This window comes from Peromyscus leucopus, chromosome 1 (assembly GCF_004664715.2).
Source record: "Peromyscus leucopus breed LL Stock chromosome 1, UCI_PerLeu_2.1, whole genome shotgun sequence".
NCBI lineage: Eukaryota > Metazoa > Chordata > Mammalia > Rodentia > Cricetidae > Peromyscus > Peromyscus leucopus.
In genome coordinates, this window is record NC_051063.1 from 75,849,198 (window position 1) to 75,875,901 (window position 26,704).

General features: G+C 44.2%; 2 protein-coding genes across 4 annotated transcripts in view; one reads left to right on the forward strand and one right to left on the reverse strand.

The window, feature by feature from the left end:
* LOC114704418 (minichromosome maintenance complex binding protein) overlaps positions 1 to 18,050 on the forward strand; it is a 54,433-nt gene extending 36,383 nt beyond the window's left edge. Inside the window, exons 9-16 of one of the 2 annotated variants that reach the window (XM_037210026.1) lie at positions 3,047 to 3,219; positions 3,765 to 3,888; positions 6,118 to 6,235; positions 8,902 to 9,067; positions 10,418 to 10,551; positions 12,397 to 12,561; positions 14,855 to 14,943; positions 16,211 to 18,050. In XM_037210026.1, coding sequence (XP_037065921.1) covers positions 3,047 to 3,219; positions 3,765 to 3,888; positions 6,118 to 6,235; positions 8,902 to 9,067; positions 10,418 to 10,551; positions 12,397 to 12,561; positions 14,855 to 14,943; positions 16,211 to 16,337 — 1,096 coding nt within the window. In that variant the 3' untranslated portion in view covers positions 16,338 to 18,050. Of the gene's footprint in view, positions 1 to 3,046; positions 3,226 to 3,764; positions 3,889 to 6,117; positions 6,236 to 8,901; positions 9,068 to 10,417; positions 10,552 to 12,396; positions 12,562 to 14,854; positions 14,944 to 16,210 lie in introns of both variants that reach the window. The other variant, XM_028885678.2, reaches the window with a different exon arrangement.
* Positions 18,051 to 18,347: 297 nt separating this feature from the next.
* Inpp5f (inositol polyphosphate-5-phosphatase F) overlaps positions 18,348 to 26,704 on the reverse strand; it is a 96,056-nt gene continuing 87,699 nt past the window's right edge. For both annotated transcript variants that reach the window (XM_028885675.1, XM_028885676.2), the window contains 5 exons: positions 25,336 to 25,407; positions 24,162 to 24,235; positions 23,238 to 23,366; positions 22,666 to 22,753; positions 18,348 to 20,826 (listed from right to left, as the gene is read on the reverse strand). In XM_028885675.1, the coding sequence (XP_028741508.1) occupies positions 19,680 to 20,826; positions 22,666 to 22,753; positions 23,238 to 23,366; positions 24,162 to 24,235; positions 25,336 to 25,407 (1,510 nt within the window). In that variant the 3' untranslated portion in view covers positions 18,348 to 19,679. The remainder of the gene's footprint in view (positions 20,827 to 22,665; positions 22,754 to 23,237; positions 23,367 to 24,161; positions 24,236 to 25,335; positions 25,408 to 26,704) is intronic.

Below are 26,704 nucleotides of genomic sequence, written 5' to 3' on the forward strand. Positions count from 1 at the left end.
ATGTTGAAAGATCTATAAAGGAGCCAGCCACTAGAGAGTATTCTTACCTCCACCAAATCCTCAGCCTGAAAGGGGCCAAGCTCCTGTCTCCACCCACCTTTCTGCCCAGCCATTTCACTTCTTGTTTCCTCCTCCTAAGTGCTGGGATTAAAGGTGTGTGCCACCACCGCCTGGCAAAATGTGTAGCCCAGGCTGGCCTCAAACTCGTGATCCAACTCGTGATCCTCCTGCCTCCACCTCTTTCAGCAAATCCTACCACCACCACCACAACCAGCATCACTAATAATTTGAAAGATACTTTTATTTATGTGAAGATATGAATGTCTGGTGTCGGTTGACTTGTGTCTCTCAGAGGCTCTCATTAACTTTGTCTCTGCTACAGTAGCCATTTTTTACTGTGTCCCTCCTACAGTAGTTAGTCAGGTAATTTCTTTATGTCAGAATGGACCAATGGAATTTCATTTTATTCAATATTAGTCTGTCATTTGAGACTCAGATTTTCCCAGATCCAGCTAGTAGGAGCCACAGTGAACAAACTGTATGCAGCATACTTTCTTTTTTTCTTTTTTTAATACTTATTTATTATGTGTACAATGTTCTGCCTGTGTGTATGCCTGCACGCCAGAAGAGGGCGCCAGATCTCATTACAGATGGCTGTGAGCCACCATGTGGTTGCTGGGAATTGAACTCAGGACCTCTGCAAGAGCAGCCAGTGCTCTTAACCTCTGAGCCATGTCTCCAGCCCGCAGCATACTTTCTTTTGGCCACCAGCCAGCTCCCAAATCATGACACAGAGGTGTATTATTAGTTACGAATGCTCGTCCTTTAGCTCATGAAAAGCCATGAATTTGCTGTGCATGGTGATACACATGCACAATCCCGGCACTTGGAAGGCTGAGATAGAAAGAAGTGAGTTCTAGACCAGCTTAGGCTGCGTAGTGTGGAAAAAGCCCTGAGTTCACACTCCTCAGCACAGGCTCTGTCTCTGCACTGTCTTCCTCTAGTTGTCTGCTCACTGTCCTCAGTGTGTCACACAGAAGGGATTTCCAGAACTGGTGAGCAGGGCCACTCTAGGAAGAGCCTCAGGGTTGAGCGTCAGTGTCTGTTTCCAATCAGCGTGCCACTGTGTGGACCAGGCTGGCCTCAGACTTGGGTTAAGTCCTGCGCTGCTGCAGAATGCTAGGATTACAGGCGTAGACCAGCACCAGCAGCCAGCACAGCATGCCTGTTTTAGAGTGGGGCATTGTATTCAGAGTGCTCCTCTCCGATAGCACTCAGGCGTCTGTGCTGACCTGCCCTGAGGGTCCTGACAGGATAGACTCAGCTGCAGCCACTAAGAGCACCCCCTGTGCACATTCACTAGTTTCCTTATAAAAGGCGGCCTGTCTACTCCCGTCTCCTTCCTCTTCCTCATCCCCAGGGACCATGCTTTGCCCCCTTCTCTACCCTCCTCTCAATAACCTCCTGCGTGGGCCCTGTTGTATGGTGTGATTCCTTCCTGCCATTTTTAAAATATAGTACTCCATAGTGGCCATTTTTATTCTGGTGTTTGTTTCAGGTCGATTCATTGGTGGCTCCATTTCATTTCCCAGCTTTCTCCATTACTACAGAACTAGAAGGACTGTGTTATCCCAAAAGTGCCCAGGAGTACCTTTGTGTGTCCCCATCCCTTCTCTTTTGGTCCCGCCCCACTGGGAACCAGATTCTTAGTCTCTGACTGTACCTCCTGTATTTATCCTTTGGGAAAGCGTGTAGCTACATATATTTCATTCCCACCTTTTTTCCCCAATAAGGGATGCTATATTTGTGTGTTTTTTATTTTTAATTTTTTTAATTGTGTAGCAAAATGTGGACATCTAGACCTTGTTCGATCCTTCCTTTTGCCAAAGGGAAGGAAGGACCAGCCCCATCACACCTGTGGGACTTGTTGGATGCTGCGTGGTCATTGGCTTTCTACACACACTTAAAAATATTGGAAAAAGCCAGGCATGGTGGTGCAGGCCTTTAATCTCAGCTCAGAAGGCACAGGCAGGTGGACCTCTGTGAGTTCAAGGCCAACCTGGTTCTACATAGTAAGTTCCTGGACTATAGTGAAACATAGTCTCAAAAGAGAGAGAGAGAGAGAGAGAGAGAGAGAGAGAGAGAGAGAGAGAGAGAGAGAGAGAGAGAGAGAGAGAGAGAGAAAGGAAAAGGAAAACAATACAAAAATGTTGGCTTTTTTGTTTTTGGTTTTTGGTTTTTTTTTTTTTTTTGGAGACAAGGTCTCTCTGTGTAGCCTGACTGTCTAGGTACTCTGTAGACCAGGCTGGCCTTGAAATCAGCTCACATTGATCTGCCTGCATTTGCCTCCTGAGTACTGAGAATTAAAGTATTCTTTAATTAAAGCATGTGCCACCACAACCAACAACTTTCCTTCTAAATTCCTTGATTATTGAGGCTTCTTGATTCCAAGGGGAGGAGCGCAGAGTGGATTGTGAACCTGTGAGATCTGATGGAGTTTGTATGTATGGTGTTGGCCATTGTGCATAGTGTAGAGGAAGACTTGACACAGTTTAGTCATTTGCTCAGTTACTTCATCGTGAGTCTGTCATATTCAAATTGATTAGCAAACCTGAATGTTCACACCATTTTAGTCATTTGTCCATACTTTCAAGAGAGGTGGAGCATCACGCAAGAATAAAATTTAGCAAAGACCATTAGCAAGATAGAGGTGAATGATTTTCCACACTCAATAATAAACAGTTGTGAAAAAGATCCCAATGTTGTAATGTGCTGAGGATTCAAGGAGCACCTGATGTGAAATGGCATCCTCTGTCATGTGCATGGCACTGTTAGCTCACTGAGTTAGTAAACACATTGGTCCTGGGCAGTAGAATAAACCCACTGTGCAGTACCATGACCCAGCACTTTAGATTGAGGGACCACATTCTGCGATTGGGAGATGGAGAACCCTTGAGTAGGAGTCCAAGTCTGTCTTCAGAGTGCATGTTGTTTTTGCAGCTTTGCTATTTGGTATCTCTAAACCAGCATCTCCCTGTCTCCACAGGGATGCCTCTGCACTCCTGGACCCCATGGAGTGCACAGACATGGCAGAAGAGCAGAGGGTGCATAGTCCTCCAGCTTCGTTAGTGCCAAGAATTCATGTGATTTTAGCCCAGAAGTTGCAGCACATCAATCCTTTGTTACCCACTTGCCTTAACAAGGAAGAGAGCAGAACCTGTAAGTGTAAGTGTTGGAGCCCGTGACCAGCAGTTCACCTCCATGTGGGCCCTAGCCCCTGCTCAGCAGAGTGAGTTTTCTAGTAATATCTGTGGCTTTGCCCCATTTCCTCTTCCATTGATTCTTGTCATTGAAATGAGACCTTAACAAGAACAAAGGGTTTATGTCTTTGTTCCAATATTGGCATCACTTTTTAATTTTTTTAGATTACATTTATTTATGGGGGAGGGGAATAGAACATGCATGTGCCAAGGCATGCATGTGGAGGGAAGAGGAGATCTTAACGGAGTCAGTTCTCTCCTTGTGCTGTGTGTGTCCTTGGGAATCAAACTTAGCTCATCAGGTCAACAACAGACTTGGTGGCAAGTGCCTTTATTCCAGGCGCGTCTTGCCCACTCTAACGTTGGCATCATCTGTTGGCCATTATTCTAAATTCTTGCTCATCTCTAGAACTGGAGCGTTCCTTCCTGTTCTTGCACTGAGACGCTGGTGCAGAGCTGGTGTGCACACTCTCATCTGCCTGCCTTCCTTCCTTCCTTCCACAGTTGTGTCCAGTTTCATGTCCGAGTTGTCTCCGGTCAGAGCAGAGCTGCTTGGATTCCTCACTCACGCGCTCTTGGGAGATAGTTTGGCCGCTGAGTACCTTATACTGCATCTCATCTCAACAGTGTAAGTGCTGTGCACTTTGTGGGAACTGAGAAGTATTGTTTCTGCTCTTTGGGGTGGGGGTGCTACCCAGCTCCCAGGTGAATCACACACGGAGGCTTAGTCTTACTTACGAATGCCTGGCTTTAGCTTGGCTTGTTTCTAGCCAGCTTTCCTTCTCTTAAATTATCCTGCCTACCCTTTGCCTCTGGGCTTTTCTGTTCTCTTACTTGTGTACATCTTCCTATTACTCCATGGCTGGCTGGTTGTGTATCGGGGTGGCTGGCCCCTGATGTCCCCCTTCTCTGACTCCTTCTAGATCTTTTCACTCCTCCGTCTCTTTTTCCTTTTTCTCCCGGATTTCTCCTCTATATATTCTCACTGTCTGCCAGCCCTGCCTATCCTTTCTCCTGCCTGGCTATTGGCCGTTCAGCTCTTTATTAGACCATCAGGTGTTTAACACAGGCAAAGTAACACAGCTTCACAGAGTTAAACAAAAGTAACACACCTTAAAATCATTCTACTACAGCTGAGGTGTGGGTAAAGAGTGGATGGGAACAGCTGGGGTTTCACTTCTTTATCAGTTCATCTTCAAGGGAAATCGTTTGTTCCAAATACAAATATTGCACCAAATACAGTTTCCTTTTTCACCTTTCACACAGAACATTTTGATTCTGTCCTCTTAGTAAACGTTAGGGGCAAGACCAGACAGGGCCTGACTGATGAGTGAAATGAGCTATCCCATCTTTTCTTGTGCACACTAGGCGTGTGCTTTCCCATGGAGTGCCATCCACGTACCATTTGTATTATACTTCTGGCTCTGCTTGTAAAACGGTGATGCCTGTCTTTGTGTGTATTTAATTTGTATATTGACTTTAATCCCCCCACCCCCCTTTCCTTTTTAGTTTTTGGCTTTTTGAGACAGGGTTTCTCTGTGTGGCCCTGGCTGTCCTGGAATTTGCTCTGTAGACCAGTCTGGCCTCAAACTCAGAAATCTGCTTGTTTCTGCCTCCTGAGTGTATTATAGGTGTGCACCACCACCACCTGACAGGTTTTTTGTTCTGCTTACGAAATAATGTGTCCTGATAACAGAAAGGACGTTGCCTGCTCTCACTTGACAGACAGCCTCTTCCCTTTCCCACTTGTGCCTGTCCTTTGGTTTAGGTCCACGTGTTGTGTTTACTAATGTGGATTTGTCAGTTGTGGTTGAAGCACAGATCCTTACCTTGCTTTTCACATTCAGTATTTAGTTAGCTCCATTTTCCCACCATAATACTTTTTTGAGGTGGGGTATCACTATGGACCTGGCCTGGAACTCATAGAGATCCTTTTGCTTCTGTTTCCTGAGTGCTGGGATTGAGGACATGCCACCACACCCTGCCTTCTTCACAAACTTTCTAATGACTGTATTCAATTTCATTGTAAATCTGTGCCATACTGTACCCATTTCCCAAAACGTTAGATCTTCTCACTGTGCGCACACACACACACACACACACACACACACACACACACACACACACGCATGTAGTAAATGCATCTTTCCATTGTAAGTCTTCCCTTTCTTCTGTGGCATCTAAGACTATGTAATGCTTGAAAGCAGGGTTCACATCAGAGCTCTGCCAGGGTTAGACTGTTCCATCCCTAATGGAAAAGCCTGAAATACAGGGAAGTCTGAGTAAACTGAGCCACAGGCATACTGCTTAAGTCAAACTGTGAAGCAGTAACTGTGAGCTTATAGTGTGCATGCTTAGCCAGCGAAGTTTGCAGACATTCTGAAGCACTCCAAGTCTCAGCATTTTGGATAAGGAATACTCTACTTGGACTTCAGAGTTCTTAATACAGCCCACCTTGAAATGTTTGGAGAGGGGTGAAAAGGCATGTGAGCAGTAGTTTAAGTATTGGCTTTTATTTTTAACTGCTGCTCTTCTGATAGATAAAATAGCCGATGTTCTGCAAATAAATAAATAAATAAATAGACTTGTATTTTATGTGTGTGACTGTTGCCTGCATATCTGTGCGTGCAGTGCCGGTGGAAGCCAGAAGAGGGTATCTTATTCTCCCTAGAACTGGAGTTACAGATGGTTGTGAGCTGTCATGTGGGTTCTGAGAATTGAACCCTGGTCTTCTGGAAGAGCAGCCAGTGCTCTTAACCGCTGAGCCATTTCTTCCTGCTTCTGCAGAATGTCTAATGATAATATTTCAATATCTTACCTTTGTTTTGTTTTTTCTTTTTCTTTTCCCCTATCCTAGATATACAAGAAGAGATGTTCTTCCACTAGGAAAATTTACAGTTAACCTGAGTGGCTGCCCACAAAATAGTACCTTCACAGAACACCTATATCGGATCATTCAACACCTTGTTCCAGCAGTAAGATAATATTATGAAGTACTATGAACAACAAATCCAATTATTTTCTATCATCTCAAGTACTTTGTGTTCCTGGTGGATCTCATTTACAAGGGACGACACCTGCCAATTGACATAATTTAAAATGTACTCTCAGTGTTCACACTGATTGGCCCAGCACAAATTTGTGAATCTAAAAATTAATGCAATGCCAGTGACTCCCTTAAGATCATGCTTCCTGCCGCTGCCAGTTTGGTCCTTCAGTTTGGTCCTTTGTGTGCATATTAAACTTGAAATCTAAATAAGCCTAAATTATATGAGCACAGTTCTCTCAGCTGAAGTAATAAAGGAGACCATCTTCATGCCCCAGGTTTAGTTGCTATCTGGAACGCACCATTTGTGTTTTGGGATCTCGGGGATAGGGGAATTGCTCTGATGAGTTGTGTAACTAAAAATGCTGGCCACTTCTTTGGGACTTAAAAAGTGAAGCCAGGCCGGGCGATGGTGGCGCACACCTTCAATCCCAGCCTCAGGAGGCAGAGCCAGGCAGATCTCTGTGAGTTCTAGGCCAGCTTGGTCTACAGAGTGAGATCCAGGACAGGCACCAAAACTACACAGAGAAACCCTGTCTCAAAAAAAAAAAAGTGAAGCCAGATTCTTCACTGAACTGCCTGTCCAGTCTATACTTCAGGCCTTGCAGAAGCAGCAGAGTCCTGAGGACTTGGGGCCACTTATTCAACTTGCTATGCTTTCACTGATTTCTGACATTAGTGATTAAAACTGAAGACCTGTTGAATGATTTGTTATATTTATCAAAATAGTAATAGAACTGACATTGTATTGCATTTTGCCAAGCTCTTGGATTTCTAAATAGGAGACCCCTAGATTTTTCTAGTCCATTTCCACATTTGCACCTGTGGTGGTGTGTTTTGATCTGGTGTGTTTCTTAGATGATAGCTGGGGTAGTATCTGAAAGCCTGTTGGAGTTTGCACATTCTCTATGGTAAAAATCATTCTGTCTTCCGTTTTGAAAGAATGGGGGTAAATGTGTGGCTTTCATTCATAAACTCTGTAATAGGGTCTTAGCAGCTCCCTAAGCCTACAACTCCTGAAATAGGTTCTCTGAGTTTTATGTTTTTGTGGTACAAGACCAAGAAAGTAACTGTAGGTCTGTGCTTTAAAGATTCCCGGCAGAACAATGAAACTCTCGAAATGGGACACTGGCTGTGCCTATATGCCCATCTACCCAGAAGGGTCTGAGACACCATTCATGTTTCTGGAGCAGACCTGGTGGCTGCCTGGGGTCATGTCTTCCTACATGGAGGACAAGCAGGCAGTAAGGAACAGCATGGCTTATAAGAGATGCCAGCCAGCAAAGACGCTGGTGTAGTACCAGCCCTCAGACACAAGGTGGCGCCAAAGGCCGTCCAGAGCTCAGTTGTAAGGCCAGGGTTCTTGGCACACTGAGGACACAGGCTACTTTTTGACATGGGAGAGGGTGGAGCAAGGGTCTTAGAGGTACCAGTGTGGCAGGTGTTTGCATTTTGTTCTGGTCCCTTTTCCTTGTTTAGCTTTTCACTGACCCTGTCTCCTCTCTCATCACTCTAGCATCCTGGCACCAGTCCCTTTGTCAATGCCCTTCTCTCTAAGTGTTCAGCTTTTACTGCTAGTTACGTGTCCTGCTTGTGGTTCTGTGGCAGAGTCGACCTTAGCCCAGCACATGGTCACTCCTTTGTTTTGTTTGTTTTAAGAGTTAATACTTGGATGATGTGTATGAGTGTTTACCTTGCATGTATGTCTGTGCAGCACGCACATGCCTGGTGCACATGGTGGTCAAAAGAGGGTGTTGGGTCCCCTGGGACTGGAGTTATGGACGTTGTGAGCCACTGTATGGATGCTGGGAATACAACCTGGGTCCTCCACAAGAACAAGGGTTCTTAACCGCTGAGCTATCTCTGCAGCAGCTACCTTTTTGGACAAGCCCTGCCTCTTCTGGGATTTCATCTATATCTGTAAAGAATTCCTGCCCTCCTTTCTAAGAATAATTGAGCCAAAGTATTTAAAATTCTCTTAAATTTCAGCTGTAATCTTCCTTCTTCTTCCACAGACTTTCCCACCCTGTGCTCTTCTGAAGGCTGGAACATGCATGAGTAGAGGGATCTAGGAGAGTGTTGAGTGGTGGAGGCTGGAGGCAGGGATGTGGAGGGTCCATGCTCTGGCTGGAGCGTTGGTAGTGAGGTCTGCAATGTCATGCAGTGGTCTAGGTTAAAGGAATAGCATTTCAATTCACAGAGCTTTTCTCTGGCCTCAGGGAATAGGGTCAGCACTTCGTGTTTTACTACCTCCTGTGCCTTAATGAAGTTCAGCTTCTGAGTATCTGACGTTTGAATCCTGGCTGTGTAGCACTTGTTTCAGAGTAAAAATTATTCATCAAGACTTGAAAAAAATTTCTTTTCTTTGTATTTGTGGCTGGCCTTCTCTCTCCAGCTGAAAACGGAGAACAAGCAGCTGTAAGAAGCATGGATTGTACTGTGGCTAGTTTCTAAGAGCTGCAGAGACCATTTTGTTTCCCTTAGAAATGAGATCATACCATGTGAAACCCAAATGTTTTGACTCCAAATATGTGTCTTTGTGTATTTTTGTCATAGAGAAACTTGGATCCTGGCTCATTACAATTTCTGTTTCAGTCTTTTCGTCTGCAGATGACGATAGAAAACATGAACCAGTTGAAACTCATTCCCCACAAAGACTATACAGCCAATCGACTGGTCAGTGGCCTCCTCCAGCTGCCCAACAACACGTCCCTGGTCATTGATGAAACTCTTCTAGAACAAGGGCAGTTGGATACCCCAGGTACGCATGCAGATACTTCCTGTGCTCTTGTGGCTTCGATCTGTTTAGCCAGACCTAGACCTAGCAATGGCTTCTAAGGCAAACTTACATTTAACAGACACTTTTTTTTTTTGAATTTTATTTATTTTATTTTACAATACCATTCAGTTCTACATATCAGCCACGGGTTCCCCTATTCTCCCCCTCCCACCCCCTCCCCTTCCCCCAGCCCACCCCCCCATTCCCACCTCCTCCAGGGCAAATCCTCCCCCGAGGACTGCGATCAACCTGGTAGACTCAGTCCAGGCAGGTCCAGTCCCTTCCTCCCAGACTGAGCCAAGTATCCCTGTATAAGCTCCAGGTTTCAAACAGCCAACTCATGCAATGAGCACAGGACCCGGTCCCACTGCCTGGATGCCTCCCAAACTGATCAAGCCAATCAACTGTCACACCTATTCAGAGGGCCTGATCCAGCTGGGGGCCCCTCAGCCTTTGGTTCATAGTTCATGTAACAGATACTTTTAAAACATGCACTTCACTAAGGCATGTACTGCAAACTGTGTACACCGACTGTTTCATTATGACATTCTGTTAGCTGCCTTTCAGCTCAAAAAAGGATAGAAAGGATTTAAGTAATATTTTAGACAGCCAGGCGGTTGTGGTGGTCACGCCTTTAATCCCAGCACTCGAGAGGAAGAGGCAGGCGGATCTCTGTGAGTTCGAGGCCAGCCTGGGCTACAGAGCGAGTTCCAGGAAAGGCACCAAAACTACACAGAGAAACCTTGTCTTGAAAATTTAAAAAAAAAAAATTTATACATCCCAAAAACAGTTTTTATCATTTCTGGGGGAAAATCATATGTTTTAAACAAAGCTCAGTGATGGAACATGTTAAAAAATGACAAGAAAGCATGCTGGATCGTGTCCACGTGACAGGATGCAGGTGACACTGCTGATGAGGGCGAGGCATTAAAAGTAGATGGAAAGGGAGACCTGGGAACTGAACTAGGAGTTCAAGGCTAGCCTGGGCTTCATTAAACCCTGTCCCCAAATCTATATAAATTGGGAAAACTCAACAACCATCTTATCACAGCCATAACCTAGGAAGTACTGAACTTGCCAGAGTCCCACTCTGTGTCTGGCGTTAGATTTGGTGAGTTGTGGCTCAGAAAGTTCTAGTTGACCTAATGCTATCTCTGGTGCTTAGTATCTAGTTAACATCTGGCTTACTGACATAGCACTTGTTAAGTTGTCAGCCGCCGTCCCTTTATTTAAGTGGCAGAAAACCACATGTCTGAGGGTCCTTGTCAGCCGAGCTGGTTTGTGTAGGTGATTAAAATCATATCACTGCCAGTGACAGTCTCGCTCTTCCAGGTGTTCATAATGTGACTGCCCTGAGCAACCTGATCACCTGGCAGAAGGTGGATTACGACTTCAGTTACCACCAGATGGAGTTCCCATGCAACATCAACGTTCTCATCACATCCGAGGGGAGGTCACTACTCCCGGTATGGTGGCTCGTGGTTGAGTGGAGGGAGGTCACAGTGCCAAGATTCTTGTCGCTTTGTCCACTTTTATTTCTTATATTGTCTGTGTGTGCAGGTGTGTGTGTCGAGGCCAGTGTTGTTTCTCGGGAACCATACACCTTGCATTTTGAGACAGGGTCTCTTACTGGCCTGGACCTAGCCAAGTAGGCTGGTCTGACTGTCCAGCAAGCCCCAGATTCACCTGTCTCTGCCTCCAGTCACTGCGATGACAAGGGTAAACCGCCACACCATCATTTCTATATAGATTCTAGGGATTTAATGCTGTGTGCTTTTCTTTGTCTTTCTTTTTGTCTTAAAAGATTTATTTATACCAGGTGTGTGGTATACTTCTCTCAGCACTTGGGAGGCAGAGGCAGGCGGATCTCTGTGAGTTGGAGATCAGCTGTTCTACATAGTGAGCTCCAGGACAGCCAGGACTACATAGAGAGAGACCTTGTCTTAAACAAACAAAAAAAAAAAAAAAACCCACACGTTTTATGTGTGTGTCACACATTTTATTTTTTTTTAATATTTTATTTTATGTGTGTGAATGTTTTATGTGCATGTATGTATGCTCACCATTTTTGTGCCCTGGTGCCCATGGAGGACAGAAGAGGGCATTTGATCCCCGGGAACTGGATTTAGGCTTGGCTGAGAATCACCATGTGGGTGCTAGAAACCAGGCCTCCATCTTCTGCAAGCGCACAGCACGTGCTCCTCACCACGGCGCCAGCTCTTCAGCGCCAAGTGTGCTATTTTATCAGTGTGGGTGTGTGCCTGTGCTCATTCATACCCACAGAAACCAGAACTGGGGGGTTGGAGGCTTGGAGCCAAAGTTAAATACATTTGTAAGGCACCCAGTGTGTGTGCTAGGGTCCAAACTCTGTCTTCTGGAGCAGTCAGTGCTCTCAATTGCCGCGCAGTCTCCTCAGCCCCACGAAGGTGTGCACTCTGTGTGTGTGGTTCTACAGCCTGAACCATCCCCTTAGCCCAGCGCTGCGTACTGCTTCAGTGAGTTGCATTTGTTTATGAATTGTGAGTTAGCTTGGAGGATTCGTCCATGCCTGTGATCTGTACACGGAGGAGACTGAGGTTGGAAGGTAAAGTCAATATCCTTCCTGGGCAGCATAGCAAGACCTCCTCCCACCTCAGTACAGCTCAGCGGGAAAGCACTTACCTATCTTACATAGGGCTCTGATTTCCATCAGCAGATTACAAAAAAAGGAGATTGTAACTGCTAGTTATTAACAAGGGAATCTATTATTTCTTTTTACCTCAATGTAAAAATTTATAACTATTAAGAACCAGGAAATCACAAGATAACCAAAGCTACTGGTAGGCGAACCTCTCATCTCTAGAAATAAAGAGAAGCTAATTCCCCTTCATAATCCAGACTGCTGTTCTTACTTCCTTTGTCCCTTTCCCCTGCTGGTCATGTGATGCGTGTGTGCGTGTGCAATGGCTGGTGTGTCGAGGTTGGAGGACAACTTGAAAGGAGTCGGTTCTCCGTCCACCATGTGGGTCTTGGGGATCAAGCTCAGGTCCTCACATCAGGCTTGGCATCAAGCCTCCCTACTGGCTGAGCCCTACCCATCTCAGATGTTCCTCTGCTGGGTTCAAGGCTAGCCTGACTTGAAGAAGATCTTGTCACGTTGCTCTGGTTTCATGTCTTTGATGACCCAGTCAGACATTGAGTACATTAAGATTTTAAAACTATCCCCCTCCTTAAACATGGTGTTTTCTGATTCTCTGACGAGCCGAGAGCTGCATCGTCTAAAATGTAGGCTATGGTAGGAACTTGGAAATGAGTTCATCTTCCTCTTCCAGGCAGACTGCCAGGTTCACTTACAGCCGCAGCTGATGCCACCCAACATGGAGGAGTACATGAACGGTCTGCTGGCGGCCGTGCTGCCGGCCGTGCTCAACAAGTTCCGCATCTACCTGACCCTCTTGAGGTTTCTGGACTACAGCATCTCAGATGACGTCACCAAGGTATGCCTTAGCTGCGGCCAGAAATCCTGGGCTGAGTTGTGGGGTTCACTCAGTGTGACTTGACTGCAGTTACCTGTAAAGTAACGTTGGTGTTTGCCAGCTCTGGTCTTTATTTTATGTCATCTTCTCTTTAAAAGGGATTCATTCTCTGTCCTTGTACTCAGCTGCCTCCTGCCTTTCTGCATTTGAATTGCTTTCGGTTTTTTTGGTTGGTTTAATTATTTCAGCCCTGGGGATCAAAACCAGTTCCTTTGTATATCAGTGCAGCAAGCATTCTATCTCTAGCTCCTACCTCATCAAGCTAGTTTTTGAGCCTTGGAATGAGCAGTTGCTTTGGTCTGTAGGATTGGCAGGTGATTTAACTACATTAATACATGAAAATTTGCTCCTTTCCAATCAATTCTTCATTGCCTCTTTCATGTTATTTCACAGATTACATCCTTGTACGTTGTATACCCATAACACATCATTCTCACATTGTGCAATTGTCTTTCAAACCAGAGAGGGAGGTTAAGCAAGAAAAAGCAATTTTGTTGCTTTTCTGAGTCACCTGTGGTTTTACTGTGTAGCCCAAGCTGGCCTTAGACTTAGGGACGTGGGGTTATGGGCAGACGCCGCCATGCCTAGTTTTACACTGGCCGGCATTTCCCTGTGTGTCGTCTCTACCAAGGCTTTCTGTCCCCCTGAAGGACCCTTTAGTGTCACTTGAGGGTGTGTCTTCTCTGACAGCTTCTTCAAGCTTTTATCTGGAACTGTCCTCCCCCGCCCCGCTTCCATTTATTAGTTGATTTATGATGCTGAGTTTCAAACGGGGCCTTCTGGGGTTAAGCACCTGCCACTGAGCTCCCATGTTAAAAAACAGAAAAAGGGCTCTGCCTGCCCCTGCCTCCTAAGCGCTGGGTTTAGAGCTCTCGCCCGGTGCCACCAGCTGTCGCCGTTCCCAGGTGCTCTGCCTTTCCCACAGTGAGCAGTCCTTCCTCCTCAAGGAGCACACCTCCAAGTCTGGATTGCTATTGGTTGTCCGACTGCAGTGTGCTGAGCTCGATGTGCCCTTGATGTGATGACGTCTTAACCCTCTTCAGGGTCAGGGCCATGGTTTCTTTCAGCTCCCCTGCTGCTTCCTGTCTCCCACTCGCCCTCACGTCACCTGGTCAGTGTGAACCTTGCTGCTGAACCTCAGGTCCTTGGAGCTCTGATCACTTTCCCTTGCTTTCTTTGTTTCCCTGTCTGGAAGTCGGTTGGTTGATTTTTGTGCCTGCTCAAATCTTCCATACCTAGCAATTTGTTGTTGCTGTTAGTTACCTTATTTTTTATGTATAGGATTTCCCATTTGCTTCTTTTTAAACATTGTTTTCTTCTTATTGGTAGTCTCTACTTGGTGAGGCATTGTGTACATATCCTCCTCTAGTTCTTTATAACAGTAGTCCCCCCTTACCCAAGAGTGATGCATGCTCGAGAGCCCCAGTAGGTGCTTGGAACTGGCCAGTACCAGATTTTGCATGCACTATGCAGCGGCACATAATGGTGCATGTAAGTAACCCTTTCCAGAGCTTAGTTCACATAGCAAGCACAGCACGCTGTTAATGGTAACAATAGTAGACCATTATAATGGGCTTCAAGTTCGATTGAGTAAAGACAGCCTTGCAGATCTGAGTAGCAGTTCTTTGTGAATGGTACATTAAAGGAACGTCAGCCCTGCCTGTTCTGCTGTTCCAGTGGCTGCCAGGCTGTTGGTTTTCAAGGACAACACCTGAGGTGGGGGTGTGGAGTGTGAAAACAAAACAGTGTGAGTTGTTACAGAACTCAGCATTCTTACCAAGAGCCACTTGTTTTCTTGCATAAGTGACCCCCAGGTTACTGGAAGTTTCCAGAGTTTGCTGGAGCCGCTCCAGCCGCTGTCTGCTGCTGTGATGGTCCCAGGCAGGCCTGTAACCTGCGGTCCACGTCCCTCGGCTTTCTGAATACTGGGGTTACAGGTGTGCACCGTGGCACCCCTGCTTGTGCCGTCTTCTCTGGGGTCTCTGCCTCTTTGGTGGCGTCACAGTCCAGAAGATGCCGGCTTCTGCGCTTGTTTGGCGTTCTCAAACGGGACTGAGCTGCAGTAGAAAGTGTTCTATGCTGCGTTTTGTAATGGGGTTAAATTTTATTTGTTTGACCCATCTCGCCTCATTTGTCCATCTAGTTTTACTTCAGTCAAGGACTAGGTTTCTTTTTCTTTACAAAAATAAGGAAATAGTTTGAAATGCACTTTTTGAAGGAATACTTTTACAAATATATTACTCTTTTGATAAAGGCGGTTGAAGATGATTTTGTGGAAATGCGTAAAAATGACCCTCAGAGTATCACAGCTGATGATCTCCACCAGTTGCTCGTGGTGGCTCGGTAAGTAGTGCTCATCCATGGTCCCCTTTTCTTTTTCCTTGTGGTTTTTGACACAGGGTTTCTCTGTGTAACAGCTCTGGCTGTCCTGGAACTCACTCTGTAGACCAGGCTGGGTCACAGAGATCTGCCTGCCTCTGGGAGTAAAGGTGTGTGCCACCACCACTCAGCCTCATAATCCCCTTTTCTGTTGGCTGTGTGCAGTTCTGATTTATTCAACAGTATCTGAGGCAGAATTCTAAAAACAAAGGAACTTTTCCTTCAAAGACACCTTCTAGGGCTGAGCAGATGGCTAAAGCTTTTGCCTAAGGACCAAAGTTCAGATCCCACCTAAAATCTGGGTATGCGTGGCCGTGAGGACTGCCAGAGCAAACTGACTAGCTTAGTTATACCACCCAGCCCTGGGTTCAATTAAGAGACCCTTCGTCAAGGAACAAGGCAGGGGGAGTGATGGAGGAAGAGTCCTGACGTCAGCCGTGGGCTTCCCACAAACACATGCAGACGTGAAAAAGTCAAATATAAAAAGAAAACCCACTAGGTGGAGCTCTGGGAATGCTGGAGAAGATGGAGGAAAGACTTTAGGAGCCAGAGCGCTCAAGGACGCCATAAGAAAACCCACAGAACCAACTAACCTGGGCTCCTAGGAGCTCACAGAGCCTGAACCGACAGCCAGGGAACTGACCTAGGCCCGCTGCATACATGATACAGATGTGGAGCTTGGTCTTCACGTGGGACTCCTTCCTAACAGTGGACGCAGGGGCTGCTGCTGAGTCTTTTGCCGACTTTTGTGACCCTTTTCCTCATACTGGGTTGCCTTGTCCAGCTTTAATACAAGAGAGATGCCTAGTCTCACTGCAACTTGATCTGCCATGTTTGGTTGATGTCCATGGGAGGCCTGCCCTTTCCTGACTGGAGGAGGAGGAGGAGGAGTGGTGGGGACGCGGAGGGGAAGTGACGGGGAGAGGCTGGGAGGAAACTGCCATCGGGATGTTAAAAATAATTATAAAAAGAATACCCAACTTTAAAAAGTGCTTATCGAGGGGTTCCCATTTACCAGTGATCTCAGCAGAACAGGCTTGTTTTCTAAGCTTTTGAGAGTGAGCCACCCTCTAATCTGTCTCTTCGGGGATTTCTTACAAGGTCACACTCAGCTCTGCTCCTGTGTGGCAACCGTATGGTCTTGTCTCCTGATGGGCTTTCATAGCTTGCCTAGTTCTTCAAACGTGAAGCTAATCCTGACTAACTGGGTAATTTTTAAATTTCAAACCAGGTTTCTGTCGCTGAGTGCCGGTCAGACAACATTGTCAAGAGAACGGTGGCTACGAGCAAAGCAGCTGGAGTCTTCCAGGAAAAACAGGCTTCAGCAGCACAAGTGTGTGAATGGGAATGAACTTTAGAAGAGAAGGGCGGCCATCTGTAGCCTCCGTGTTGTACAATTCAGATTCGTTTATACCATATTGTTTTATAAATAATTTGTATCCACAAACAATGACTTCCTGAAATCAAGCCTGATGACGTCCAAAGTTTATATGATTCTCTGTAAGGGCTTTTACCTTACTGGTTTTATGGAGTTTTGGAGTTTGTTTTATAATTAGTTATGATGTACAAAGATGTATTTGATATTAAAGGTTTGATAATGATAATGTTGCTGATCATACACCATTTCCTTAGCCATGGCTGCATCTTGGGCCAGACTCTTGAAGTACCAGCTTCACCTGAGGAGTTCTGGAAGAGCTGTGCGTTCATTTCAGTCTGGTCTGAGTGTGTCCAGGGGATGGACTTGCCATTGACTCATGTGAACTCTCTAGTGTCATTTTCCACATATCTGGCCACAGAAACTCTTTCTCACTTACCAGCTATTAACAGCCTGCAGAATTAGGCTTTTCCACGGCAGGAGTTCCCAACTTTTGGATTCCATAGACTAGTATACCTCCAAAGAGTTCTGGGGTAGAGTTGCCAATTGATTTTGCCAAGTCATTTGAAAAAAAAAAAAAAAAAAAAAAACACTGTGATCACCATTTTGTTTTCATACAAGGACACTCTGACAAGAGACTCTTTTGATGGAATAAATGCAGCTTTGTGAAGGTCACTCCATTGTCCTTAGCTTTTCTCATACCCTGCATTTGGGAACTATCATTTTAATGGACTCTGAAGGGAATGCTGCCCCACAGAACCTTGTCCAAACATGAAAAAGTCAACTTAAATTGTAAACTTTGAGGGGGGTTAGAATCTTTCTATGGTGCTGTGTATTGAACCCTGGCCCCCTCGTACATGCTAGAGAAGTACTGTACCACTAAACCACATCCCCAGCCTGTGGGGGGTGGGGACTTTGGTCATTTTCCTCATTATTTAGCTGATTTGACGAATGTACTGCATTTTGAGCTTTTAATATAAGTTTTTCAGATAGTTTCCAAGTGTGTTAGATGGGTAACATCATTTGTTAGTGCAGTAAAGGCCCAAAGTTTGTTAGTGCAGTAAAGGCCCAAAGTTATAGGTAGGTTTTCCTCAGATCTATTCATTTTGAGATGTGTATTTTCAAATAAGCAAAAGTTATTACTTATGATTTGCAAATTAATATAGTATAACGGTAATTGTGGCAACAATCTTCAGAAAGGTTAGAACATTGCTTTTAAGCTATTTGTGATGTACATGAAGATGGATTCATTTGAAAACAGATGAATCAGTGGTCCCTTATCTTTTTCCTATTAAAGAGGCTTACATTGACATTGTTAACCAAGGAAACAGGGTCAGCCTTGATAAATCAAGTTAGCCTAATGAAAGGAAGTACAAACTACTAGTTGTCAGCATTCTTTTCCTAACCTCAAATCTATTTTTATAAGCTAATGTAAATAGTGTTCATATTAGAATTCTAACTGGTTTTCATTTTTATAACTGGTAGATAAGATCTTCCTTCAACCTTTGAAAATAAAATGTTCACATAGATTTTTGAAAATGCATTTTCTTTGTCCTAGAACAAAGTTTTAGTTTATCGTGTCCAACGGTACCAATGTAAACTGTAATTTGCCAAAGAGAAGTCATAATTTTGCTTGATCTCACAGAAAAGTTCCCTTGAGTAACCTTGTCTAGTAAATAAAACTTCTAAATCACCAGTGCCGTGGGCATTTCTTCATGAATTAGAAGCACAGGATGTCGTCTACCCAAGTCAAACTAGAAGAGCCTGGGCCCTTCAGCCTCGTGAGGCACCATCTCCCCTCGCCTGCACAGTGGGTGTTCACGTTCGTAGCTCTGGGCCTCTGGGAAATAAGCATCCCGCTCACTGCTGTTGTCAGATCTCTTTGTGGGCCACTTCTGTGGAAACCCACACGCCTGCTACCTGCCCACCTGGCTCAGCTAGTGAGCACTAACTACTCTGAAGAGCCTGAAGAAAAAGATGGGAAAGAACAGACTGCGGCATCCAGATTTTAATGTTTGGGATTTAAAATACAGTTCTTACTTTTTAAGTATGAACACATTAATTGAAAAAGTTGAAAACAAGTGTTTGGTTGTAGCAAACTTGCCATTATGAATTCTCTGATTGAAAACCAAACTACTACTAGATGTTATACAAGAAACTCTCATACACATTGATGCTTTGAATTACAGTAGTACTTTAATAGTCACAAGACAGACTTGACACTTCTAATAAATAACAAAAGCGGAATGCTTATCAGAGTTACAACAGACATAATGTTCAACTGAGAGTCACTTCCACAGGGGAAGGCTCTAAGGGCCCCAGAGACATTGATACTTGGTGGAATGTGCCATACAGCTTTCTAACTCTGGGATGCAGAGGATGTAAAGGAGGCCAGTGTTCTTAGTGGTCCATTACCGTATAAAACCAGTGCTAACCTGTACTTTAGCTATGTTTTCCATACTTCCTGAACCTACCAGAGATGCTAAATGTCCCCCTTAAGAGTTAAAACTTACATTTCTTCTAGAGATTCCTAGAGTCAGTAATCAGTATACATGATCTCTTCCTGAAGCAGGTGTACTTTATGACAGGCAAGCCTGTGTTTGTTCAGGAATTTGGGAGAGAAAAATACGGGAGAAATTGGAATCAAATGAGACAGTTGTTTCACCATTGTTGATTCTCAACTTCACAGAGAATGCTTAAGCTGGTAAGACTACTCTTTTTTTAATTTAGATACTTCCGCACACTTCTAAAAGTCACTAAACTCTAAATGTATAATTTCCCTTACAAGGCAGTGTACAGGAATGAACTTGATAGACTAGCAGGAAAATGCTAATTCTTTCAATGGGTGTATCCACACTGCCTCTGCTTCACAGACCATCTCCCCTCCTCCCTCCAAACACTAGCTTGGTTCTTTGCTGAACCTTCCCGAGTGAGATCAACAAAGCACTCTACTGTGTATTTGCTACTCTGGCCTACAATCACTTGTAGGCTATACATCTGAAAATTTGCTCAGGTTCAGACTCCTTGTTAAACAATCACCAATGAACATAATTAGAATTTGTAATCCCTAAACTCAGTACAGATTAAAATAGCCTGATAGGGCCAGGCAGTGGTGGGGGACACCTTTAATCCCAGCACTCGGGAGGCAGGTGGATCTCTGAGTTCGAGGCCAGCCTGGTCTACAAAGCAAGTTCCAGGACAGCCAGGGATACACAGAGAAATTGTTTCAAAAAGACCCAAAAAAAAAAAAAAAAAAAAAAAAGCCTCACAGGTGAAAACTTCATTTTGAGTTTTTAAATAAAGACTGTAAGATTGTGACTAAAATCTAAATCTGAATTATTCGTGTCTGGCATTGTGTAAACATATTTTTAAGTTCATTTTGCTGAATTTCATTAACCACTTCAGGTTCTGCTGGACTCTTTTGAACTTTGGCCACTGCCAAGTTTATCCCATGAGTTAGCCCAGCTTGGGTAATGCTAGCAACTTGGACCATGGAGCTACGGATCTTTGCAAAGGGAGAGACCGCTCTGCTGCTGCTCTCTGAAGAAGGAGTCACACAAAGCCCTGCCTCCAGTTCCAGCAGGCTGGACCCAGAGCTGGGGCTCTTCTGAGATGCCACTGAATGGACTGATTCAACTGATAAAAACTGGGGGCCTGTCAAAGAACAAGACACATTTAACTGGGATGGTCGAGAAGGCATCTGTCCCATTGATTCTGACTGATTTTCTTCATTAGAAACATTGTTAGTCTTTTGGTTTCCTTCCTCACTATTCTGAGACACAGACCTGGTTTCTGAGAGCTCAGTCATTTTGTTCTGTGCATCCTTTACAAATCTGTGGCAGTAAACATCCACTGGCTTGGCAAAGCCAGTCGGTATGCGTACGCTGTCAGCAGAAGGACTTTTCTTCAAGGGAGACTCCTGGCCTTTTCCAAGCCCACCTCCGTGACCAACAGCAGCCTCTGAGGGAGCATGAATGCTAATATCAGTGCTGCTGGCAGACTGGGATCGACTGCCTAATCGAGGTGCCGAAGCAATAATACCACAGCTTGGGAGAATATAATCTATTGGCCCTACACTCTCTAAAGAATTGGCTCGCTGCCTGTCTTCCTCAGACTTGGAATTTGTAAGGAATTCATCAGAGTGGTACGAATCATTATCTGAAGACACGTCCCCGTCAGACTCCCCTTGGACCTTATTATCCATCACTCCCGAGTTTTCCATGGTCTCAAGACTACTGTCTGATTTCCAAAGATTGACTTTTAAGTTTGGTTTTAGAAAGTTAACTTTCATTTCAGGCTTGGTAAAGCTTCCTAATTTGCGTAGGTTGCCAATGTTCACATTGGATTTGGTCTGTTTTACTTTTTGATTTAGAGATGAAAATTTGCTCATTAAAAAACTTTTCCCCTGGGCCAGAGATCCTTGGTTTTGAGATCTGATACCAATGATGTCTTCGTGAGGCTTACTGCTTTTCCTATAAGTTAGAAGAGAAAAAAAAGTTAATTCCTCATAGAATCCAAAGTACCCACACCAACTAATATCAGTAGAAATGCTTTATAAGTAGCCCAGATTTCTTGGAAGCAGGGCACTGCTAACTGATAATCCAAATAACAAGTTGACACTAACACACCATCCAATAGAAAGATAAGAATGTAACTAAAAACTACGTAGCAGCTACATTGAAATAGGTGGAATTAAAGTTTTGCCGCATACTAAATACTACACCTCAACAGAGACATATGAAGACTCAGATCTTGTTCCTTTTTGCACCAGGCCTTTAAAATGGTCGGTGTGCAGTAGTGTGACTACAGCATAGCTGAACTGGGGCCAGTGGCATTGCAAAGGCCAGGGCCTCACGTGGCATGAGGCTGTCATTCTGAGAAGTCAAGTCTAATGCATGCTCCATGCAGTGGCTGCGACCACAGACACAGGTCTAAGACTCCAGCAGAGCACTTGCTGGCTGTAGTGGGAACCTGCAGGAATTCCAAGTTGTCTACATGCTCCAAGCCAGTCAATTTTTTTTTTTTTTTTTTTAAGATATGGGATATCTAATATACTTAATGTGTGTTCTCTCATTTGTCATCAGATGTCTGTGTGCATGTCAGTGCTCAGGTCGTACAGGACCACCTGCCACAGAAGCACTGAAGGAAGGGTAGGTACCTGAGGAGCTGTCACAATTAAGAGTGGACAGGAACAGCTCTTCTAACCCTAGTAGAGCAGGACTGACCGGTGCTCAGGAGGAGAAGTCCACATACTATAAATCTGAAATAACCTGCTGGTAGGAATTGATGTTTAAAGCATACTGTCTTTCCTCTGTATACTAATGACATTTGTATGTGCCCTCTGGTCACCTTTAAGAGCTAAAAGAGCGTCACTTGTGGTCAGAGGAGACAGGACTTTCTCTAGGTCCTGTGAGCCATGTTTCATCAATTTTTACATGTACTACTTAGCCAAGTAACCATGAAAAGGCTAGTATTTGCATTAAACACATCCAGATATCGAAATATAACGTAAGCACCATGTCACTTGAGAAAATAAAAACCCAGGTCAGTTAAGAATTCCTTAGACTGAGGATAAGGTCTCTAAGGTGTAGGGTTCAGGGAGGGGCAAGCAAAGGGAAGCCTTCAGAGTGCATTCTAGACGCTTCTAAGGAGATCAGCTAAGCATGAAAAGATAAAAGGCAGCAACAAACTTTTGACCAGTTGCGTTTTAAAGCTATGTGCCCGGTGTCTCTCTAAGCACATCATTCAGTCTGCGGCCCTTCTGACATTTCATGATCTCCTCGAACAGGTAACAAAACAGAAGGACCATGACTGTGGTCCTCCTCAGGGTTCCAGGGTGAGTGACAGAATCTCCAGTCAACAGAGGGCTAACCTTATTACCACAGCTGGCCATGGTATGCACTCCAATCCCTGCACTCTAGGCTGAGGCAAGATCAAGAATGAAGCTAGACCCTGTCTCACCCAAACCAAGGGCCTTTAAGCTCCGTTCGCAGACTTCCCTAGCGTGCATGAAACCATGGAGTCAGTCTCCAGCACAGTATAAACTGGGTCTGGTGGCATAGGTCTGGAATGTCAGCACTCAATCGTGTTTTAAATTGTATTACTTGGGAGCAGGGATATATTGATGCATTTAGACAGTGTGTGAGGTCCTTTGCTGTTATTCGGCTGGTTTTCTACTTCAGGGTTTTCCTGTTTTAAGACAGGCTCTCTCTACCCAGTCTGGCTTTGAACTCTTCCACCTTGCAGACGGTGGGATTTCAGGTGTACACTGCTGTGTCTGGCTCTAAACGATATCTTCTCTTGACACTGACCTCTCAAGCTTCTTCTCAACTATGGGAACATCCAGCCCCAAGGCTTGCTTGGTGATCTGCAGCATCTCTGCAATGCACTGGAGAGTATCTGAAATCCAAACACAGCCCTTACTAATCACCAAACACTAGAATATAATCCCAGCTTGAATTAACTTATGGCCACAGATTTAAATACTAGTTTTTATTGCCTACAACTCACAGAAAACTCTCTTGTTCACTACCCTCCATCCTACTAATTCAAAATGTTCTAAATGATGATTTTAAGTCAAGAACAAAAGCGCTAAAGGAACAGCAATTTAAGTTAGAGCTCACAGGTATGAGCGTGAGGTATGGAGACAGCACCCATGAGCAAGGACTGGTCCATGTCTGCTGCCCCGAAGAGTGAGTGAGAAAAGCCACAGAACCCACGTGACTCCCTTCAGGACCAAACACTCCATCCACTCAAATAGAACAGAGGTCTGAATCCCAGGAGGTCAGGTCTTCTACCCAGTGTCCCAAGCAGTGGACTTGGAACAGACACAAAGCTGTTACTAAACTGATCTCTGAGTAATTTCCCCTTTCCTCTTCTTTACCTTTGCCGTCTTCTTCTGGACTGCGCATCACAGCTCTCAGGGTGTGGAAGTAACCACTCGCCTCTTTACGTCTGTAGTGTAGTCGCATGCATGAGAACTTCGGTTTGCCAAAGAGAGTAGGTTCAGGACCTAACACAAACGAGGATGTTTCAAGTTTTGTTTTTTCACATAACATTCTCTTCCTTTACTTCAAACACACATATATGTCAATTGTGAGCATATTTCTTTTCATAATACAAATAAAAATAAGGTATAAACTTATGACAGCTTGTAAAAATGGGTTGTTTTTGTTTTCCGAGACAGGGTTTCTCTGTGTAGTCCTGGCTGTCCTGGAACTCTGTAGACCAGGCTGGCCTCAAACTCGCCTACCTCTGCCTCCCAAATGCTAGGATTAAAGATGTGTGCCACCACCACCCAGTGTAAAAATGTCTTTTATTATTATTATTATTATTATCTATTTATTTATTTATTATGTATGCAGTGTTCTGCCTGCATGTATGCCTGCAGGCCAGTAGAGGGCACCAGAACTCCTTGTAGATGGCTGTGAGCCACCATATGATTTCTGAGAATTGAACTCAGGACCTCTGGAAGAGGAGCCAGTGCTCTTAATCTCTGGGCCATCTTTCTAGCCCCCATTTTTTTTTTAAAAAAAATGTTTTTATAGCATGGGTTTCATCATTACATTTCATGCATGTACATGTCTTCCAGCCATGACAAGGCCCTCGGCTCTGTCACAAACGTGATTTAATGAGGCTGTAAGGACACTTTTTCAGTAGTAACTGCTTAAGCTTTTGGGTCACTGGAGTTATCTTTACAAGGCAGAAGATGAAAGCAGCCAGAGCCATCACTAGTCTCTAGAGAAGAAAAGGGAAGCCCGCCACCACAGGGGGCTTGGAGGGAGTGGGTTAATGTGTTTGCATTTACCTATTTCTATTTTCTCCAGGTCTTCTAGGCTGAGCCGTTGATATTGGTTTACTTTATCAACTTCATCATCATAACTAGGGAAAGGGAGTAAAGAGGGTTAGAAGTAAAATGTGTATTTGGCGTTGACTCCAAAGCTGAGGTACAATGTAACAGGCTACCACATGCAGTTAAAATCTTCCCAACATGCATTCTAGAACGAAGAGTAACAGCCCGGCACTCAGGAGGCAGAAGCTGGGGGATCTTTGTGAGTTCCAGACCAGCCCTGCTCAAGGTCCGGGATAGCCAGGGCCACCTAACAGAATGGTAACACCTGTAGTTTAACAACTGATGGAGAATTTTACTACAAAAAGGAAATCAATTACAAGGCAAAAATAATTTCAGTTTTATAAACAAAATGAAAATGAAAACAAACCTAATTAAAACGAAGGCAATATCCACTACTGGAACACCTTAGTTCAGAGATACTAAAAAGGAATAATGGGTCTGATACCCGAGTCAAGGGAGAAAGGGGTCATGATCTGTGCTAAAAGGCTTGTGAAATGGCAGGAAAATGGCCGCCCAAACCAAGCCTAAAAGTAAGGGGGCATTTACTTAGGAAATCCACGTTCAACCTGTTCAACCTGTGTCCTGGGCAGCTCCAGAGACAGGCACTTCATCTTCGGTAGTGACATGGTTAATAGTCTTTTTGAGATGGCGCTAACCACCAAAGTCACATAATTGATCATATGCTTGTAACCAAGGAGACACTGAAAGTCGCATAATCATATGCTTGTAACCATGGAGACACTGAAAGTCGCATAATCATATTCTTGTAACCATGGAGACACTGACGTGCGCATGCGCACACACAAGCCGTGCATCTGCAGAGCTGCATCATTCAGTGGCAAAAAGCTGCAAGGAGTGTCTAACAATGGAAAAATACAGTAAAACAAGCCATGACACATGGCCGTCCACGATCTTAAAAAAAATGTGCGCAGTGCCCAGGTTTTGATGAACACCAAGTAATACTAAGCTAAAACAGTGATAAGCAACTCAAATTTTCATACATGATGATTTAAAGAGCTCAATGAAATTTCACAGACATGAAAATAAAAAAAAAATATTAAGAATTCTCACAATCAAATTATATGCCCCCAAAAAACAAACTAAAAGCTTTAAATGAATGACAACTTACTAGGCCACGTAGTAGGCAGAGTTAGAAAGCAGTAGTAGCACGTCCACATCTCTGTGAGCAGCATCAATGAGGCTGAACAGACATGATACCCAAATTATTTTCATCCACATTTTTTTTTTTTTTTTTTTGCAAGCACATTCCTACTTACAACAAAAGATTACCCAGGGGAACAAATGAAAATGAAATAGTTCTACTTCTGAAGTTAAATTTAATACAAAAACATCTATCCATTTGGGGAAAAGAAAAAAATCTTAAAGCACCTCTCCCCACCCCCACCTTTGAGTGGGGTAGATTTGGATAATGAATAGAAGAAAGGACCAGAGCCGAAAGACGGTCTGTTCCTAGACATGGCCAGAAGGGGGCGCAGTCTTCAAAGGAAAAGGGATAATGTAAGAGCAGGACTTGGGCAGTGATAGAGAGGTGGTTACTGGGAAGAAGAAAAGAAAACGTGACGCCCAGAAGGAGAAATCATGTTAATTCACATTTGCCAGTGTTCAAAATAGCATACTAGACACCAAGGATATTTTTGCACTACTAGAAAACAGCTATTTTGAAAGAGTCTTAGATAAATGAAACAGTTGTGAACATGGAGTAAGGCAAGACACTCCATTTTTCTCTGTATAGATTTCACTTGGCTTTCAAGGAATCAGTAAACACTGCCCAGGGCCATTTTGTCGCATTTCCCCCATTCCAATACCAAAACAGAATATAATTCAGGTAAGTGCTGAACCTTTAAACCACTATTAAACCATTACAGACATTAGTAAAATGCACATCTTGCAAGTTTTCTAATAAGGAAATGGCCAAGGACTAATACAAATAGTCAACAAGCAGGCATAATCCAAACTCAAATGAAAAATTTAACCTAATTTCTAATCTGGCATGAGAAGCCTTTTCCAGCCAAATTGATAAACCTGCATTCTGACGGCTGATTTTTAGATTCCACAGCAAGATATTCCTGCTTTAGGATTTCAAACCCATCTGCTAGTTCTATCAAAGCAGCAGCACAAAACAAACAAAAAACCAAATAAGAAATATCTATTGTAGCTGGACCTTGAGCCACTAATCAATCTGCCCAAGAATGAGGTCATTGCTGCAGTACTGCAGAGGAAAAGGGCTTTACCAAAGCCTGCACTACGGTTTTCCGCAGCAGCACCACCTTGCTGCAACCTAAATCCAACGGCTTTCATTTTTAAATGAATTCCTCAGTTCTCACCTACACTTAAGACCTCAGTGAATGAACTAGCACGGAAGCACCCAATAAAACACGGACTGACTCTGGCAGCCAATATCTGAGTAAGAGAACATTAAATTCAGCGATCCTGGCGGCTTCGCAGAAAATGACGCAGAATGATACAGTAAAAGGAAC